Below are 18060 nucleotides of genomic sequence, written 5' to 3'. Positions count from 1 at the left end.
CTAAGTGTTTCGAGGGAGAAACATGTCAATACTCTATCTTTTCACCAACCTTTGATGGATGTGCTAATCTTCGCAGGTCAGCATGGTTCACCCTGGCAATGCACCAAAATAACTTATTTAAGAGGCAGCTGGCTTTTATAAATGGTCTGAGACATCCATTTTTAGGTTTTTGTTCCCTGAAATATATTCTCTTATCAAAACAGTATTCGCTATATGTAGTAAGGGTTCAATGACACCTTTTCTACCACCGAGGAGACTGCAGAGGTGAGCAGGTTTGGGAATCACTGTCCTCAGCTTTCAATTCTGGATGACTTTCAAGTTCTGTCGAGACAAGCAGGTAACCAGAAGGGCGTCAGACACGGATTCTCATTCCTTTAGAGCAGGAGCTGGCAAGCTACCACCCACTGGCCAAACCTGGCCTGTTTTCATCAATAAAGTTTTATTGGCATGCAGCCATGCCCAGGCCTTTACTCACCATCTCTGGCTGTCTTCCTCCTGCAAGGGCAGAACTGAGGAGTCGGGACACAGACCATGCGGCCTGAAAGCCCGAACTACGAACTCCAGCCCTTGACAGCACACACACTCTGATGAGCTCTGTGCTGCTAGGCCAGCAGGTTTGCATCGTTTAGCATCAGGGCTAGAGGACTTGGGGTTGGGGGGGGGACATCTGGGCCCCTGAAAACTTTTGCCTAGTTCACTTGGGTTAAAGAAAAAAGAAAAGAGAAACATAATGACTAGGCAGGATCTCCAAGTAAGAACTTTAATGAACTGGTCACTCTTATTAACATTCAAAACCAATGGGATGGATATGAAATTATCATTTTATATCAAAAGAAAACCTCACTTGCAACAGGACGTGTTCTGCCCACTCCCAGGTGGCTGGCCTTATCACTGCCCCCAGGGGACTTTGGTGAACGTGCTCAGTTGTCAGCATCGAGCCCCCTTTCCCTGAGAAGAGCCATGGGAGAGGGGGAGAAGGTGACCATGAAAGGCAACCAGAGGCAGAGGCAGGCGGGGGCCCCCTGGAAGGGGCTCAGAACTTGAGTGGGATGACAGGCCAGTACTTGGGCTGCTTGCGGTCACAGTGCTTGTCAAAGCTGAGCTGCATGGCCGTCTCCATAGCCTGGATCTTGGCGGCACTGGCCCCGTACAGGCGCTGCATCTCAGCCTGGCGCCGCTCTCCAGGTCGCTCGGCTGGGGGCAGCGCGGAGCGGCCACGCTTGTCGCAGTACAGGCCGTGGTCAGCATTCACGTAGTCTTTCAGGCGCGCTGCGTCCAGCTGCTGCTGCCGCCCTGGGAAGCAAGCAACATGTTCCGTGAGCCGCGTCGTCTCAGCTGGCCCTCGCTTCTCTTTGCCTTCCGTTTCTAACTGCCAGGGCACCTGGCCCTAACCCACTGGCTGGGAGCTTCTCAGACTCTAAGGCATAACCCACGTGGGGTGATCACTATCTCCTTTAGGAAGCACATCTCTCACTCACTCAGCACCCCAAACTATCCACGTTCAGCAATGGGCCTGAAAAACAGAGGAGAAAAATGCAGCCCCTCGGGTCTCTCTGGGTCCACACGGCTGCCCACAAGCTGCCCCGTGAGGCGTAGCCAGTGGTACTCCCGTGGGTTCAAACACTGGATGGACCTGACCAGCTGGGAAAGGGAACACTCCCTGCCAAGTCCAGGGCTGTAGGTAGCAGTAATTCCCACCACAAATAAGCTGCTGGGGGAAAAAGAATCACGTCTGTGGAAGAGGTATGGGTTTGAGGTCATCTGGGAAAGGGTGAGTGCTAGCAGCTAGAGAACTCAAGGATGAGTGACGATCCCCGCACACCTCCTCAACACAAATCACACCACATGAGGAAAGGTGAACGGGCTTCAAGGCTGGCCAAAGGTAGGACAGGGCCGAGAAAGCATGCTTCTTCAGATGGCAGGAAGGCCTCTGTGCTGCCTGCAGCAGCCCGCCAGCTGCCTTCCTTAGGGATAGACGGGGCTTGTCCCTTCACTCCAGGCAGCTTAAGCTCAACTTCATGACAGTGGGTTAAACGCTCTGATCTCATCTAAATGGATTCTTGTAAAGCAACACATATTTACTCAGGTTATCCTCTCCTCTCTGTTTTTACCATAACAAGTCCTAGTAGCATAACTTTTATTCTTATGTAAACTAGAAACAACATAAAGATGTCAACAAAACCTAAGTCAAATTTTAGCCAACTTCAGAGATTTTTGTAAGTGACTGGCAAGAACAGAGAATGCACACCTTTGTAGCCACTGCTGCTACCAAGAGAAATGCTACTTAGTAAGGACTGAAGATGGCTGTAGGGAATAAAACAATGATATAAATCATTTTGTCCTTGGTAAAAAAAAAAAAAAGAAAGAATGAAAGCTCAGTATGGAAGGGAACACAAGAATGAGCACACCAAGTGAATGGCAAGATATTTATGTGCCTATGCTATTTATGTGGCTAGGTACAGACACTCACAAATCTCATTCATTTATAAATCACACCGTGGAGCTGGAGAGGAGTTTTATAAGCTTGGAAATGTTAAAAATGCATGTGGCCATTTCTGTCTTAGCATACCTACAGCTTATTTTTATACAAGGAGGTAGTATGTGGATAATCCAAATGACTGTCAAGCAAAAGAAATACAATATAACTGTTACCTTATCCATACAAAAGATAGAATTGACCCAGTGTAAAAGGCAGAACTAAACCAAAATATTGGCCTGATGTACAAATGAATGGGAGGTCGACAGGCATTTGTGTCTCATTTCTGGTCTTTCTGGCAAATCTGAAACTTCAGGATTTAAGATGTTCAATTCTCATATGGGTATATGGGTGTTTCAATTCTAACCCCACCCCCACCCCCCCCATCATGGCCAGGGACTTCTCTTCTGAAGGCTTGGCATCTCCACCCAAGCCAGGGATACCAGAGTCCCTTTGCTGCCTGTGACAGCCTAGGACACTTTAATAGTCCTCAGGCCCTGAGAAAACAGTTTCACACAGTCCCTCAGAGCCTGTGCATATGGAGGGCAGTAGTCCCCAGACCCTGGGCCTTTCACTCTCAAGCCTGTCCTAAGACTACCATCATTCTCACCAACAGGTTTAGTGACACAACAGATGTTGAACTTCCTGTTGAAATCAGTCTCTGCATTTACAAGTTTAAAAAAACACTGGAACCTTCGCGGTCTTGAGTGTTGCTCTCTGCTGTCAGAAATGTGAATTTAACCTTTTTACTTTTGCATCTTTATTTGTTTTCCTTATAACTTACCATGACTATTATGATGCTTCTTCTGTTGCCCTTCTGACAAAAACTATCTCATGGACATCGTGAGTGCTAAGTCGCTTCAGTCATGGCTAACTCTTTGTGATCCTAGGGACTGTAGCCTGTCAGGCTCCTCTGTCCATGGGGTTCTCCAGGCAAGAATACTGGAGTGGGTTGCCATTTCCTTCTCCAGGCGATCTTCCTGAACCAGGGATTGAACCCACATCTCTTATGTCTCCTGCATTGGGAGGTGGATTCTTTACCACCAGTGTCACCTAGGAAGCCTGCACAGTGGGTAGTTGCCCTCAAACATAGAGCAGAGAGACAGGAAGCAGGTCCCCAGGCACCAGAGGCCTACCTGTGGGAGTACACCCTGGGGAGGGCACTTTGGCCTTTACTCACCCCATCTCCCCAGCCCTGGGGGAGGCTGCAATGCCTGACCCAAAGCAGGTGGTCAGAAATGGTTGTCAACAGAAAGCTCGGGCAAAGGCCATACATTATTCTTTGTAAACAACTGTTCCTTCCAGATGCTGTTGGAGAAAAATGACAACCCAGTGATAGAGAAACAGATGCTCAACTCTCAAAAGGCACTGGGCAGAGCCTCTCCCAGAGGGCCTTTGAATCTCCCTGGGGAGAGGCACTACTGAGTTGTAGTCTGATTTTGTTCCCTTACATTTGAGTTGCTTTACCTTTACTTACATACACACACCCAAGTTCTAACATTAGACTATTAATACAGACTTGAAACCTGGTCAGCTTAAAACCAACCACGTTCAGACTGGCTGGACTGGAGGCTACAGGTGGCGCCTGAAAGTATTTTAGTGCACACTGACCCAGGGATCCAAGCAAACCTCAGGATTCAATACTCATTTGAGGGCATCCACTTATTCTGGGTTCTATTTATTGCTTCCTCCGTCCCAGTGAAGGAAAGGATTGTCAATCACTGGCCATTTTTCTTTCTGTCAAAACAAGGTGAGGGCTCAGCCAACCAGATGGCTGACAAGCAGAGGAGTTGAACATCACACTTCAGACACAACTGGCCCTTGTCACACAGAGGTCAGTCATTTTTCCTGAAAACAGTTGTGGGACTCAGTGTTACTAAGCACTTTTTTTCGTGCAGGGCATTTGCCCAAGGCAACTTGCTTTAAAACAAACTGGAGTATCTTTCTTGAGTCCACCTTTAAAACAGGGTTGTAGCAGGGTAAACAGCCTACAAATTTCCAGCTACCCAAAACCTCAGAAGCTCAGGGACTTTGGGGATGTAACTAAGGATTGAGATGATTTTGGATTAGAGTGGATCCCAAATCCAATGAGAGTATCCTTATGTGAGACAGAACAGGGCACATACAGACACAGGGGAAACCATGGTAAAATAGCAGCAGAGACGGCACCCTTGTTACCAGAAGCCACTGAAAGCCAGGAGCTGCCAGGAGCTGGAGGAGGCAGGCCGTAGAACCTTTGGAGGTGTGGCACTGGTGACACCTTGACTTTGTCCTTCTGGCCTCCAGAACTGTGAGAGAATAAACTCTGTAGTTTTAAATCACACAGTTTCTGTAATCTGTTACAACAGTACTAGGAAACTAATTCCAGAGTTAATTTAACATGCATATAGAGCTAAAACAGGAAAAACAGCATCAGGGAGAAACTCTACTGGACTCCATCTGGGTTCAGGATATATAACCTTGATATTTTCACCTCAATCTACACATTCACGTGATGCTACCAATGTAGACTTAAAGTCTATAAAGGAGAAAACTATCATGGGAGGTGACTTGGACTTCAGAGACCCTGACATAGCAGGAAAACATTTATTCAGTATTCCACAGATAATTAGCCCAAAGGCAGAACATTTTGGAGGACAAAGCACTAAGACAAATGAGTGTTAAAGAATGTGATTTTCCCCCATTTTTCTAGGATTAGCATGTCTGGTTATATTCTCTGCTGTGTTGCCAGGATTAATGACCTCAGCACAACTGAGCGAAAGCACAGACTTGATTTATATCACTAATGCCTTGTTTCTGGCTCGTCAGCAGCACACCCAGAACACAGGTACTTGCCAAGAGCTGAGGCCATTTCTGATGGGTCTTCTTCCCTCCTCAGCCCGCATCCCTGACTCCATGACAAATGTAATCCCGAAGTCCAAGGGCAATCTCCATGTTTACTTTTAGAATAAGAGTCTCATGCTCTACCAACTGAGCTAGCTGGGCAGCTTAGTTTTAGAATGAAAGTGCACTTCCGGCCCTCCCTTCCATTTTTCTATGGCCATTCACACATGTCCTCTCACAGACTGGTCGATGCCCATCTGAACATCTGGACTAGATGAGACACACATGGTGGAATTGTACTCCATCAGCTTGCTCCTATACTTGAACCTCACTGGTGAAACCAGGATGGCTCACTAAACACCGGGCTGTAGACTTCGCTATATCCTCCAGGTTTTCCAGGGACAGTGGGCTGGGGGTTCCAGCAGACTGACTGAAGGCTCACTAGGAAGCCTAGAGTCTACACCTTCCTGCTCGGGGTAGTGGGTGAGGAGTGGGTGTAGGTACCCAAGAGTGGAGCAGATGCGCCCATCACATGTACACGAACCACATCTGGGCCCTTCGGTAAGAACAGCACTTGGAGTGCTGCACAGGTGTGCACTTACCCCTTTCTTTCCCTCTCATTGCACACGGATCCAGTACCTCAAAACTGAGTGCACACTCCGTTTCTCCACAATCACCTGGTGGAACTCCTCTGGCAGCTGAGTTTCTCCACAATCACCTGGTGGAACTCCTCTGACAGCTGAGCCCACTGGCTCTTCCCCTCATTTGCAAAGCTACCCATGACCCGCACCCCAGAGAGCTCTTCTACTATCCTTTTAAACTTGATTTTTGTCCTCTCTTCCCACACCGGTTTATGCTCTTTGAGACAATGTCCCTGTTTGCACCTGACATCTACCCCCAAAATATCGGACTGGTTCTCGGTGAGACAACAGTGGTGTTTGTTTTGGGGGGCTTCCTTCTCTAAGTATTAGGATGAGGACATCACAGTCTCAGCTCATGGTTATTTATGACTAAAAATGATGCCTTTATTAACCTAACAGTTATTTTTCCTAAGAAATACCTGACAACACAGTCAACCTTTTAAAACTTCACAACCATCTAATTTTCCCTAAGTAATATTACCAGTGAAGTTTTAAATAACAGAAATATCCATTAAGGAAATGTGATATATAACCATCAAAAGCATGCCTGTTACCCCTGCACAATAGGAGTTCTTTATTTATCCTAGTTAATTTTTAAAAAAAATTTTTATCATGGAAATATGTGAAATTAGAGATTCTCTGGAAAAACAGTAATCACAAATAAGAACACGCTGTCCATGCTAAAGGATTTTATCCTAAGAAAACATTAAATAAGACTCAGATGACACTAAACTGTAAAATGTGTAAGTTCTTGTGGAGGTGAGTAATCCAGAAAAAGCTAAATCTTTCAAATTTATCTACGTTTTCCCTTGCTAGTAATATCTGATACAATCTATGTTCTCTAAATGATTCATGTGCAGGGCTGGGTTTGCCCTGATTGAATAAATAGCTTCTAGTGGCTCAAGAGCAAAACAACGTCAACCAAGTATTCACATGACGCAGGTCCCTCATTTCTTTATTCAAACATCTCCCAGCTGTGTGTCTAACTGAACCTCCGTGAGCATTTCTAGCAGAGGTAATGGATTGGAAAGCACTGTGGGCATTCCAATTACTTACATCTGAGTGCCATCATTCATGACTGCTCTGAGGATCACATATTGATCCTGTATACCACTGAAAGAGCTGGTGGAAAACCTAGCGCTGGTGAAGCCATGCCCATTATTTTTGGAGGGGCAGCATCAGGCCCCGGCAGCTCCTTCTCAGAGAGACCATGTCTTTCGTGAGAAGATTCAATTCTGACACCAAAGCCTGTTCTCACCCTCGCCAGACAACTCTCATGCCTCCCGGGGACCTGACAATGCTTCCAGGGCAGATGCTCTTGTCTTCTACACTCATTCATAAACTTCTAACTCCTCACTTGGGTATAGATGATATTTCAGGTTTATTTTAAATTAGCAGGTCATTCAAAATGGCCTTTTAGATGGCTGGGTTTTGCTCCCATCCTTAATTACAACTTCTATCACAAAAGTAGCACTCTTTCTGGCAGGAAAAGCATGTTCTTCTGCCTTGGATAAGGACAAGAGAAATAAGCACTGGCTTCCTCATATTTTCTTTTTCAAAAGCCTGTAACAGCATTCCAAACACAAGTGGACATGCTCCAGTGACAACCCTCCCTCATCTGTTTATATACTTTTAAATTAGACTAATGGTTATTTCCAATGTATTTTGAAAAAAGTTAAAATTTATTTCTGAAGATCATGGAAAGACATGTATTCTGTGTGTAGTAGAAAGTAGTTTTAAAAAGACTTGTTTGGATGTACTTTCTGATATGCAAAAAGAAGTCAACAGTTTAATCAAAAGAAGGGAAGTAAACCAACTGAATGAATAGTTTAGTGAGAACCACAGGCAGACACTAAAAGCCATGAGGCTTTACACACAGCCCACTGCTCAGTTCCTTGCACTCAGGGGGCATCAGTAAATGCCCACCCATCATTAGGAAAATACAGATCAATCAAGATGTAAATGAAAATCACACATCCCCAGGTTTCTATGCCCCTGTTTACTAGAAAATTCTAAGTAAAATATATATGATTAGAATGCAATAAAAACAATATTGAGACTGCCTACTGGTTGTAATGGGCTTCCCTGGTGGTTCAGACGGTAAAGTATCAGCATACAATGCAGGAGACCTGGGTTGGATCCCTGGGTTGGGAAGATCCCCCTGGAGGAGGGCATGGCAACCCACTCCAGGATCCTTGCCTGGAGAATCCCCATGGACAGAGGAGCCTTGGAGGCTACAGTCCATGGGGTCGCAGAGAGTAGGACACAACTGAGCAACAAAGCACACACACTGGTTGTCATAGGGAGAAAAGCATTTGTATGTCTGTTAGAGACACTTAAAATGTAAATGGGTTGGTGAATCTTAATAGTAAGCAAAGTACAAAGAGCAACTTTAGTTTTTGGTGGCAAGTTAGTAAGGAATTAAAAAAAGAAAATTCCTACTTTCCAACTGAAGATATAAGACCATTATCACAATTCTCTAACCCTAGGGACAGACAGCCACAGTGAAGGATCAAACAAGAGAGGGTAAGTACCAGGCATTTTGTTACTCTGTTTAGGTTCTCACTGGTCTCCATTCTGAAGGGAGCTTGAGATTTAAGATTTGGTGGCTTTGCAGCACCAGGGCAGTCTCTCAGTTGTGTACCAGTGAGCTGGCAACAGTACTTTAGGAACCTAATGGTCTCAGGGACAAAATCTACTTCCTAAGCTTGTGCTAGATGAAAAAGCACAGGGATTGGACAGACTTTGGTTTGAATCCTAATGGCAAATTACTAGTTGGTATCATAGAACAAGTCCAGAAACCTGAGGTTTCACATGTGAGAAAAGTCCAGTTTCCTCATGTGTGAAATGGGCTTAAAGCCCTGAGGGACTGTTGTGTAGGTTAGGGAATGCACACATACACACACGCATGCAAATACTCCATCCAGTGTGCTGCCTAAAATTTAGTAAGTGATAGAGGTACTATTAGGATAAGTTTTGTTTTAGAATTTAAAAAGGGCTTCCCCAGTGGCTCAGTGGTCCAGAATCTGCCTGCTGACCCAGAAGACACCGCAGATGCAGGTTTGATCCCTGGGTGGGGAAGATCTCCTGGAGAAGAGAATGGCAACCCACTCCAGTATTCTTGCCTGCAGAATCCCATGGACAGAGAAGCCTGGCAGGCTACAGTCCATGGGCTTGCAGAGTCGGACATGACAGAGCCAGCCACTAAACAACCACCACCACTACCACAAGAATTTTTTAAAAGAAAGTCCTATATTGAAACAACTCTGGAAAACTAATGTAAATGAGGTACCACATCACGAGAGCTTTTCCAGACTTAGGATTGGGTTTGAATATTACCTGGACCCAAGCAAGGGGTTAGAAGTTCGCACATGAGGGCAGGAAGACAGGCCTGAGGTGGGGCGGGCTGTACTTACGGCGCTCCTCCCGGTGCCGCTCGGTCTGCGCGAAGTACTGGCGCAGCTCGTCCGTGATCACCATGTTGCTCAGGTCGCACACTATGCCGCCGTCGTCGGACTCGCTCTCGTTGTCCTCTGCGAACTGGGCTGGCTTTTCTGTGCTGCGTCGTCGTGGTCCCGGCTTGCCGGGACGTGAACGCCCGCAGCAGGCGTCCCCAGAGGCTGAGGGAGGCTTGGAGCTTCTGCTACCCTTGGCGGCAGCACTCTGGGCGAGGCCAGTGGCTGGGTACCACGGGGAAGTGAGGATTGATTCCACCGCCTTCTGATAGGCACTCTGGTGGCAGTACATCCACGCCATGGCTTGATGGTAATGCTGCCAGTACCTTGCATAGACTGGATGAGAGGACCAAGACTTGGGATCTTCTGCGGGTGCCGGCTACGAAAAACGGAGACTGCAGGCTAGACACCACACGGGTTCAGCCTCAAGAGAAACCTTCAAACAGTCAATCAGCTAACCTTTTTACTGTGTATCTACTGAATACCTCCTCCTCATTAGGATGCCTGGGGGCCAAAGAGGATATAAGACAGGTCCACACCCATGAGTGCACACTTGTTCTGAAGTACTTGTTGCACACAAGGTTGGCACTGAACAATTAGTCTGAGGTGACAGCCCATGATAAACTAGGGACAGAAGCTAATAATAATCATTTTTAGATGACACGCAGGGAGCAATGAGGAGCCACTGCCTATCATCCTGGACCTTTCAATCTGCTGTAATGAACTGACTGATTCCAAGTTAGAAATGCCTGCCAAGAAGCACGGGGGTTACTGAGGATGATGTTCTCTGGTCCCTCCCTCTCTGGCCCCTAAACACCTGTGGGCCCTCAGTGCCTGGGACTGAAGCTGACTAGCCATGCACCCCATGGTGTTTTACTTATAGCTTTCTGATGTATCCCTTTGGTCTATTCCATCATGCAATTAGACACTAAGACTTCTAAAAGTGAAAATGTACCTTTTTCCCTCTCATGAGTTAAAAAGAAAAATCTTACCTTTGCCTCCATCTCTGACTGTGAACGTCCAAACTGAGCCCCGAAACTAGAAAAGAACAAGTCCAGGGCAGACATCTGGTCAGTCCAGTGGTGTGAGATTTGTGGCTATTTCCCCAATATCTACCTCTTGTGATTTATTGATATGGCAGGAAACACCTCAAGGTAAAGTTTAATTTGCAGCTGCACCTTTTACAACCTATTTAAAAGACTTAAAATTTCCCCCTCCTATTCAAGGAAGGGTTCAGAGATGCTCAAAGCGCCAGCATACACCAGAATGTACCTAAGAAAAAAGTTAAACAAAAGCAATAGCCTGTAACGCATGAGAATTTAAGCATCTATGAGATGAAACCCCTAACACAACGTGATGCTGAGCAAACAGGTACTTGGGTTTTGAAACTCTGGAAATCAGATACTGAAGGAGTCCTATTTCTCCTAATTCACTTAATCATAGAGTAGAACTTGAAAATCTTCAAGCCTTAAGAAGTAAACTCGATTTATTCTGTAATCTCCATCAGATGTTTTGCTATGGTTAATGTGGAAAACTGGTAAGTTAAATCAACCATATCTTTTAAGATTTAGCCTAAACAGAATGATTCACGTTTTTTAAATATAATAAGGTTTCAAATAGAGTATTTCCAAGAGGGCTGACATGGTCTTCTGTAAATTTATCTTAAACACAGCCCACACTTCTTGTTACCTGTTCTAAATTCACACACACATAGTAAATGTAAACTGGGGGAAAGTGAACAAATGCAGTGAAAATACAAGTGTAAACTAATGTTCACATTAGTTTGAAACTATAAAGGCTTAAAACATGAGCAAGTATCTGAAAGTGTGGCTAACTGCTATATGCTTTATAGGCTACTGAAGAAATATATATGAAAACAATCAATACAATTAAGGAGCTAACCACCTATAGAAGTAAAATGAACACAAGAGAAATTATAGTAGAAATCAGTGTATATTAATACTTGAGTGCTAAAGGGTAAGGTGTAGCCTTTAAGTGGCTAATTCACTCCCCTCGGGTTTTCTATCTCCACCACTGAAATCTGAACAGTTTTCTGAGTGCCTGAACCACATAATGACATTACAGTGAACTCCATGTGATTCTTAATAAAATTTGTTTCAGAGATTAACAATTAGCATAGGAATTAAATTAGAAAAGCCTAGGAGACATCTGTGCATCTTGGGGAAATTAAGAGTTTTGAATCCAGACTTCTATACCTTAGAAAATACATACTCAGAACCAGATCAATGTAAATATTAATTATTTCAAACTGGGAGATCTGACATCTTCCAATATGTAATAAATATTACTGTGATTGAACACTACTGCAGATCCTGGACAACCCTGTTTTTATTTATAATTAGGAAAGTCCAGTCTGGCTTTAGAAGCAGTAGTACCAATATTCTGCAAATACACAAGATGGCTTATGAGAGGCTCCCCTCTGCAGAGCAAGAAGTCAGGCATGTGTGACAGAGTAGACAACTGTTTAAGAGGTTCGAGTGTAATTCATCATGTTTGCCGGGCAGTTCAAATGTCAATGGCTGTGATCAAAAAGGGATGGGAGTGCTAATTTGAGAAGTGGTTACTTACGTATGCATTTGACTCAACAAATAATTTGACAGAAGGACTGCCATGTCCCACTACCTCAGAAATCACAAAAGGCACTCTGAGCACTTTCTAAGAAAGCAGCTAGGACAAGGGGCGGGGATGAAGAAAGCCAGTTCCTGCACTTGGATCAGAAGTCACTCAGATTCAGCCCTGGGTACCGACTATCTATAAAGCGTATTAATTCATCTGCCGAGAGGCTGGCCTCTTTTAAGACCCAGGCCATGAAGGAAAGATGAATTTACATCCATCAGGGAATACAGGCAACTTTGTCGATTTTACGGATTATGCTTTCCTCATTGTCTGGCCACTGGGACACTTATAGTCAAATCTGCTGCCATCTTCCAGCATGTTTAGAGTCCTCAGGCTCTATGTTCAATATGCTGCTCATTCTGTCCTTGGCTTTATTATTTTCCCTTCTCATATTCCAAAACCTATGTGTCATATCCTTTTACATTTTAAGTATCTTTAAGGTTCCTAAAATCCTATAGATACTCAATTAAAAAGAGTATTGATTACATGCGGAATCTAAAAAAATAATAATACAAATTAACTTATATACAAAACGGAAAGAGACCCACACAAGCTTATGGTTATCAAAGGGGAAATGAGGGGAGGGATAAATTACAAGTTTGGGATTAACATATACACATTACTATATATAAAACAGATAACCAACATGGACTTACTGTATAGCACAGGGAACTCTACCCAATATTTTGTAATAGCCTATAAAGGAAATGAATCTGAAAAAGAATATATGACTGAGTCACTGCTGAATACCTGAAAGTAACACAACATTGTAAATCAACTATACTTCAATAAAAATAATAAATAAAAAAGTTTTCTTTAGGTTGAAAAAATAGTCCCTGAGAATGAATGACAAATTAATCAATTCTCTCTCTCAAATCAAATACGATAAAGTATGGAAAAACATGTCTAAAGAAAGAATAGCTTGCAGAGACCTTTATAACTATTGTTAGCTGGCTATTTCCAGTATTACTCTTGATATTTTATACCAGCAAATTTTTTTCTCTAAAGGACCAAATACTCTGGGCCTGTAGGCCATATATCCTGCTACACAGCCTTACCCCCACTTTTTTTTAATTAAAAAGACCACCCTGTAACAATGTAAACAGCATTCTTAGTCATGGACCATCACTTGCCCACCTCTGCCTAATGTTAATCCATTATGATGCTGTAGAGACCCTGCCTTCAGTATGCTGAGCATCGCACCTGTTCCTCGCTTTGCACTTAGAAATCAGTGGAAGAACTGAGATTCTCACACAGCTCAGAAGCTATCAGGCTCAGAATAAGACCAGTGCAAAACAGAAAACTGATTATGACCAATAGCAATCATGGTGACCAGTTCCTAATACTGGGGACAAAAGAACCCTGTCTGTAACTAAATAAGCAAATCAGACTATTTCTTAAAGAGCTAAATAGACCTTAAAGACTTAATTAAGAACAAAACAAAACAAAATTCTAACTCCTGGAAAACAGGATCAATCAACAGGGCTTAGAAAGTATATGCAGTGCCCCGATTTCTGATGGAGATCCTACAAGTTGCCGGGCCTAGCAGGAACCCAACAAGGGATAGGAAGCAGGAAAGAATTTTGAGTGTCTATTCTCTGGAAGAAGGAACCCATATCCTTCCCAGCTGTCCGCATCTGTCGACACCCAAAGGAAGGTGAGAACCTCCTTGAGTAACGGGCCCTGTTAACTTTTTAAAACTGGGTACTCCTTCTACGCAGAGAGCTTAAGGACCTAATAAAACTGCTGGGGCTTCTGAAAAGCCAACATTAAAAGAATTCTTGATACTACCACAGCACTTTCACACATTACTACCATCTCAAAGAAAAGAAAGCTTATGGGAACAGCAGACGGTAGATGCCCTTTCAGTGGTCTTTAATTCGATCTTTCCCCACCTTCCCAGGAGCGTCTTGTACTTTTATGGCGCCTGGCTTCGTGGATTGCGTGGCAACTCTTCTCCTAGTGGGAGGTGGAGTTGAAAGAAAAGAGAGGGTCGATGTCAGGGGAGGCTGGGACCCACAGCCCTACCAACTGGGCAGCCCTCCCCAGGGAGGACAATGGCACAATAGTCACTGCCCAGCTGAGCCCAGGCGAGCACAGAGACCCAATTCATTGTCTGTCCTCAGCCAACAGAGGAAGGAAAAAAACAGCATTGAGGTCATTCACGAAACACTGCCGAGGCCCACAGGCGAAAGACAGTGCCTCTGAGTCTTGAATGATACATTTTCCCATATAGCCCTTCTTAAAAAATGCACTCATTCTTCAATGACTCTGCTTATCCTGAGAGATACATTTAAAAATGCCTAACTATACAGGACCAACAACAGACAAGAGCTTTTTGGTTTTCAATGAATAAATCGTGACTATTTCCATTGAGTCCTTGAAAATTTCCACCAAGTGGTTGCAAATTTCCACCGATAAGCAATGTGGCTTTGTTGAGAGATAGTCACACTGTATACAATCTTTTTAACTGCCTATTTAGATTCTTATAAATATAGGGTCTAGGACACATCATAGCAACCAGATAGATGAAACGCAATTTGCCTTTGAAATGATAATGGATATTCTCTAACTGGATTTTCCTCTCTATCCTGCTTTCCCACTAGGATTCTGACGATTAAATACAAGAAGACTCCTCTACTTTGTGAGTTTTGCAAAGAAACACATTCAGTGTTGGTCATTAAATAAGTTATGCGAGTTTCCTCATAAGGCTCTCACTAATTTGGTTCTCGAGGCAACCATAGAATTTGGGGGATCTAATTAGGCCTTCAGTTTATATTGTTTCAAGGTTGAAAAAACCGGGTCTGCTGAAGACTGCTCAAAATGAATGACTGCATGGTAGAGGAATCTGAAATACAGCCACTGAGTCACATGCAGTTGTACGGAATCTCTGGATTAAGAGATAGTAACCCTACAAAGATGTCTCCCAATAACAAACATGCTGGTAGCAACTTCCTCAACTAATATAAATGAGAAAAGGAGGTTTTTTGGGAGCACAGCTTCTTGTTGTCACCCCTAGCTACAATCTGAGGCTGGCAAATTCATCTGGCTTGCTGCCCTCAGAGGCTCCCTCCTGCGGCTTGGCATGGTCGCGGCTCAGTGATTTGGACATCAGAGATGGCTCAAGTCTCAACAGCCTTTTCCCACCCTCAGCAGGCCAAGCTCCATTTCTGCCAGGAACAGGCCTCCTACAAGCCCACGAACTGGGGTTCAGAAGGCCTGCCCCTCTCTGCCTCTAACAGTTCAAACTGATGGGTGAAGGAGCCCCAAACCTGAGTTTAATTTCCTCTTCATTCCCTCCATCCCAAACCCCAGTTTACTCTTCTGGTTGTTGCAGAAAGAAGCAATATCACAAAGAAGGCACAGGTGGGGAAGCAGAAAGGCTGAAAGGACAGTTAACAATTCTTCTGTTTCATACAAATCATATTGCACCCACTGAATGGCACTGTTTCATTTGTCAGCAAGGGTGAGGGATTTGTGAATGTATTTATTCCCAAGTTCACCAATCCCCATGTCACTAACTCACCAATTCCCTGTGTGAAATATGAGGACGCCCCCAAACAAAATTAACTCCTGACTCATGAACAAAACAGGCAATGGGAAATTAACCAAAAAAGCTCTAACCATGACTAGTTATTTGGAACCAGTCACTTGGAAATAGTTACTTAGAATGAAGTTCCAAGAGCTCTGCATCTATTTTGTGAATTTTCCAACCTCTACGCTATGCTTATTTGTTCAATTTTTCTTCCTATCCTTCTCATCTCACCCTATCCTTGACTGTTGCACCCTAAAAAACAAAATAATCCTTTGCCATCTATAAAACACTTTTAGAATGAAAATTCTCTCTGGAGCTTTAGTTTATATACTTGCCCAGCACAGCAATGAATAATCAGAGATCTGTGAACTTAACTGTGAACTTGCCTTCAGTTATGCCAATCCAGAGTTACTAGCTAACAGTCTGAAAATACACGATTTCTGTTCACAATGCCATCCCAAAGGGACTGTTCCTATAAACTGTATTAGTATTAACTGTATTTGTAAAGGTTACACCCACCCCACAATTCATGGGAACTCTGAAAGTAATGCCAGAAATGTGATTTGTGTTATTAATCTTCAGTCTAGACTTTCAAGTAATGTTCTGACTTAAGGTGAAAAACAGCTGAATACAGAACCTATCCTGTGAAACAACTTTAAAAATCATTCCTGAAAAAAAAAAGATTGTTCAGAACCATCTGGTCTATACTAAGGAACTCTCAAGATTTCAGAGCTAAAACGTACTTTGTTGGCCACTGGTTTGACTTCACTTAATTACTGAGGAAGAAAAGAGGGAAAAGACCTTCTCCACCTCCACAGGTAAGGAGCAGAGAAGACTGTAGGCGCCAAATATTCTCCAGATAACTTCCATCAAAACCTCTGATCTCCCATAGAGTTCAACATGCAAGGGAAAAGAGAAAATCCCAATTTTTGAGTAGACGGGCCAGTATCCTAGACATCCTTCTAAGAACGAGGCTGACCTGGGCTATCTTCTGTTCCAATAGGGGGCTGGGTGGACAAAGCGAGTTCACCTTTCAGACCTAGCTTAAAGTGTTACCTGGCACATCAGAATCGCATGGGGGGCTTTCATAAAAATAACCGATACCTGGGCCCCACTTCGAGAGATTTTAACTTAACTGGTCTGGGATGGAGGCCCGGGCATTTTAAAGCCATCCAGTGATTTCTGATGCACGGCAGAGCTGAGAGGCTCTGGAACCCGTTCCCTCTCACTGATTTAGGGGGGGGTCTCATGGGCCTCTGGCCCACCTTTTGCCGCAGGGTGGTGATAAATACGACAATGTGATAGCCAAACTCTAAGCTCTCCTGGCCTTAGAGGAAGTCAGGCTCAGGGGCCTCCTTCACTTCCTTCACTCCCCAAATGAAACCCAACCGTCCCGGAGGGGACGCGTCACCTCGAGGGCTCGTAGCTTGCAAATCCTGCGCGGTGGGCGAGCTGGGACCTATTTCCGTTAGGAATGCTGCTGAGGCTAGTGGGAGGCCGTTGCCGGACTGACTACAAGAAAGTTTCCGGCGAGGATCACGTGCTGCGACGCGCCGGAACTCCCGCCCTCCCCTCGGTGACGTCACATCAGCACCACGTTCCGCACCACGCAAGGGGCGTGGCGCGGAATGGGGCTCCTCCTCTTGAGGCGGAGCGTGGGGACCGCCGTTAGAGTGACCGGATCGCGGCACTCGGGTGGGATCGGGCAGTGGGCGGGGTATGCTTGTCTCTGCGCGGGTCCCGTGTCCAGAACAGTTTCTTGGCATTTAACTCTTTGCTCTTCTCTTTTTTGTTTTTATTTATTTTATTTATTTATATTAGTTGGAGGCTAATTACTTTACAATATTGTAGTGGCTTTTGCCATACATTGACGTGAATCAGCTATGGGTGTACGTGTGTTCCGCATCCTGAACCTCCCTCCCACCTCCCTCCCCATCCCTCTGGGTCTTCTCAGTGCACCAGCCCTGTGCACTTGTCTCATGCATCCAACCTGGACTGGCGATCTGTTTCACAATTGATAACAAACATGTTTCAATGCTATTCTCTCAGATCATCCCACCCTCGCCTTCTCCCACAGAGTCCAAAAGTCTGTTCTATGCATCTGTGTCTCTTTTTCTGTCTTGCACATAGGGTTATCGTTAACGTTCTCACCTTCGTTCCGTTGTGTTTAGTTAACCTTTCCTTTTTTTTTTTTTTTAAATGGAGCGTGGTTGTGGCCCAGGAGGAAACACCCCGACTTTGAAATAGTCATCCAGAGATGCATCTGAGTCCGATTCTAGCCTCCCTAAGCCTTGGGTTCTTGCCGCGAAAAAGTGACTAATACCAGTGCACAGTGCCTGGTGTATGATAGCAGACAAAAATTAGTGCCTATTAATTAGCATTTTTATCATCACAATAATTAGCAATATCTCTGCTGTTAGGGGTCGCAAAGGATCAATAATAAACAAGCACAAATCACTGGAAATCTAAGTCGCATACCTTCCTGGGGTAATT

General features: G+C 44.4%; 1 protein-coding gene across 2 annotated transcripts; it reads right to left on the bottom strand.

Moving 5' to 3' along the window:
* Positions 1-746: 746 nt before the first annotated feature.
* GEMIN8 (gem nuclear organelle associated protein 8) lies at positions 747-17126 on the bottom strand. 2 transcript variants are annotated; one of them, XM_043897053.1, is made up of 4 exons: positions 16979-17126; positions 10388-10433; positions 9357-9774; positions 747-1293 (listed from the first exon to the last, which is right to left on the bottom strand). In XM_043897053.1, the coding sequence occupies exons 2-4, from the start codon at positions 10397-10399 to the stop codon at positions 1034-1036; spliced, it is 690 nt and encodes a 229-aa protein (XP_043752988.1). In that variant the 5' UTR covers positions 10400-10433; positions 16979-17126; the 3' UTR covers positions 747-1033. The 2 variants fall into 2 exon arrangements, with proteins under 2 accessions (XP_043752988.1, XP_043752989.1); XM_043897054.1 differs by having other exon boundaries at positions 9357-9819; positions 16979-17117.
* Between the last annotated feature and the right edge of the window lie 934 nt (positions 17127-18060).

The sequence above is a fragment of the Cervus elaphus genome, chromosome X, assembly GCF_910594005.1.
Source record: "Cervus elaphus chromosome X, mCerEla1.1, whole genome shotgun sequence".
Taxonomy (NCBI): Eukaryota; Metazoa; Chordata; class Mammalia; order Artiodactyla; family Cervidae; genus Cervus; species Cervus elaphus.
The sequence above is the reverse complement of the archived record's forward strand: the minus strand, read 5'-3'. Positions and strand labels throughout refer to the sequence as shown.

Bases quoted from the DNA above. Each gene is read 5' to 3' on its own strand.
- GEMIN8 (XM_043897053.1), bottom strand. The intron at 1,294-9,356 runs GTAAGTACAGCC...CTTGCTTCCCAG, and splicing joins GCGGCACCGGGAGGAGCGCC to GGCGGCAGCAGCAGCTGGAC.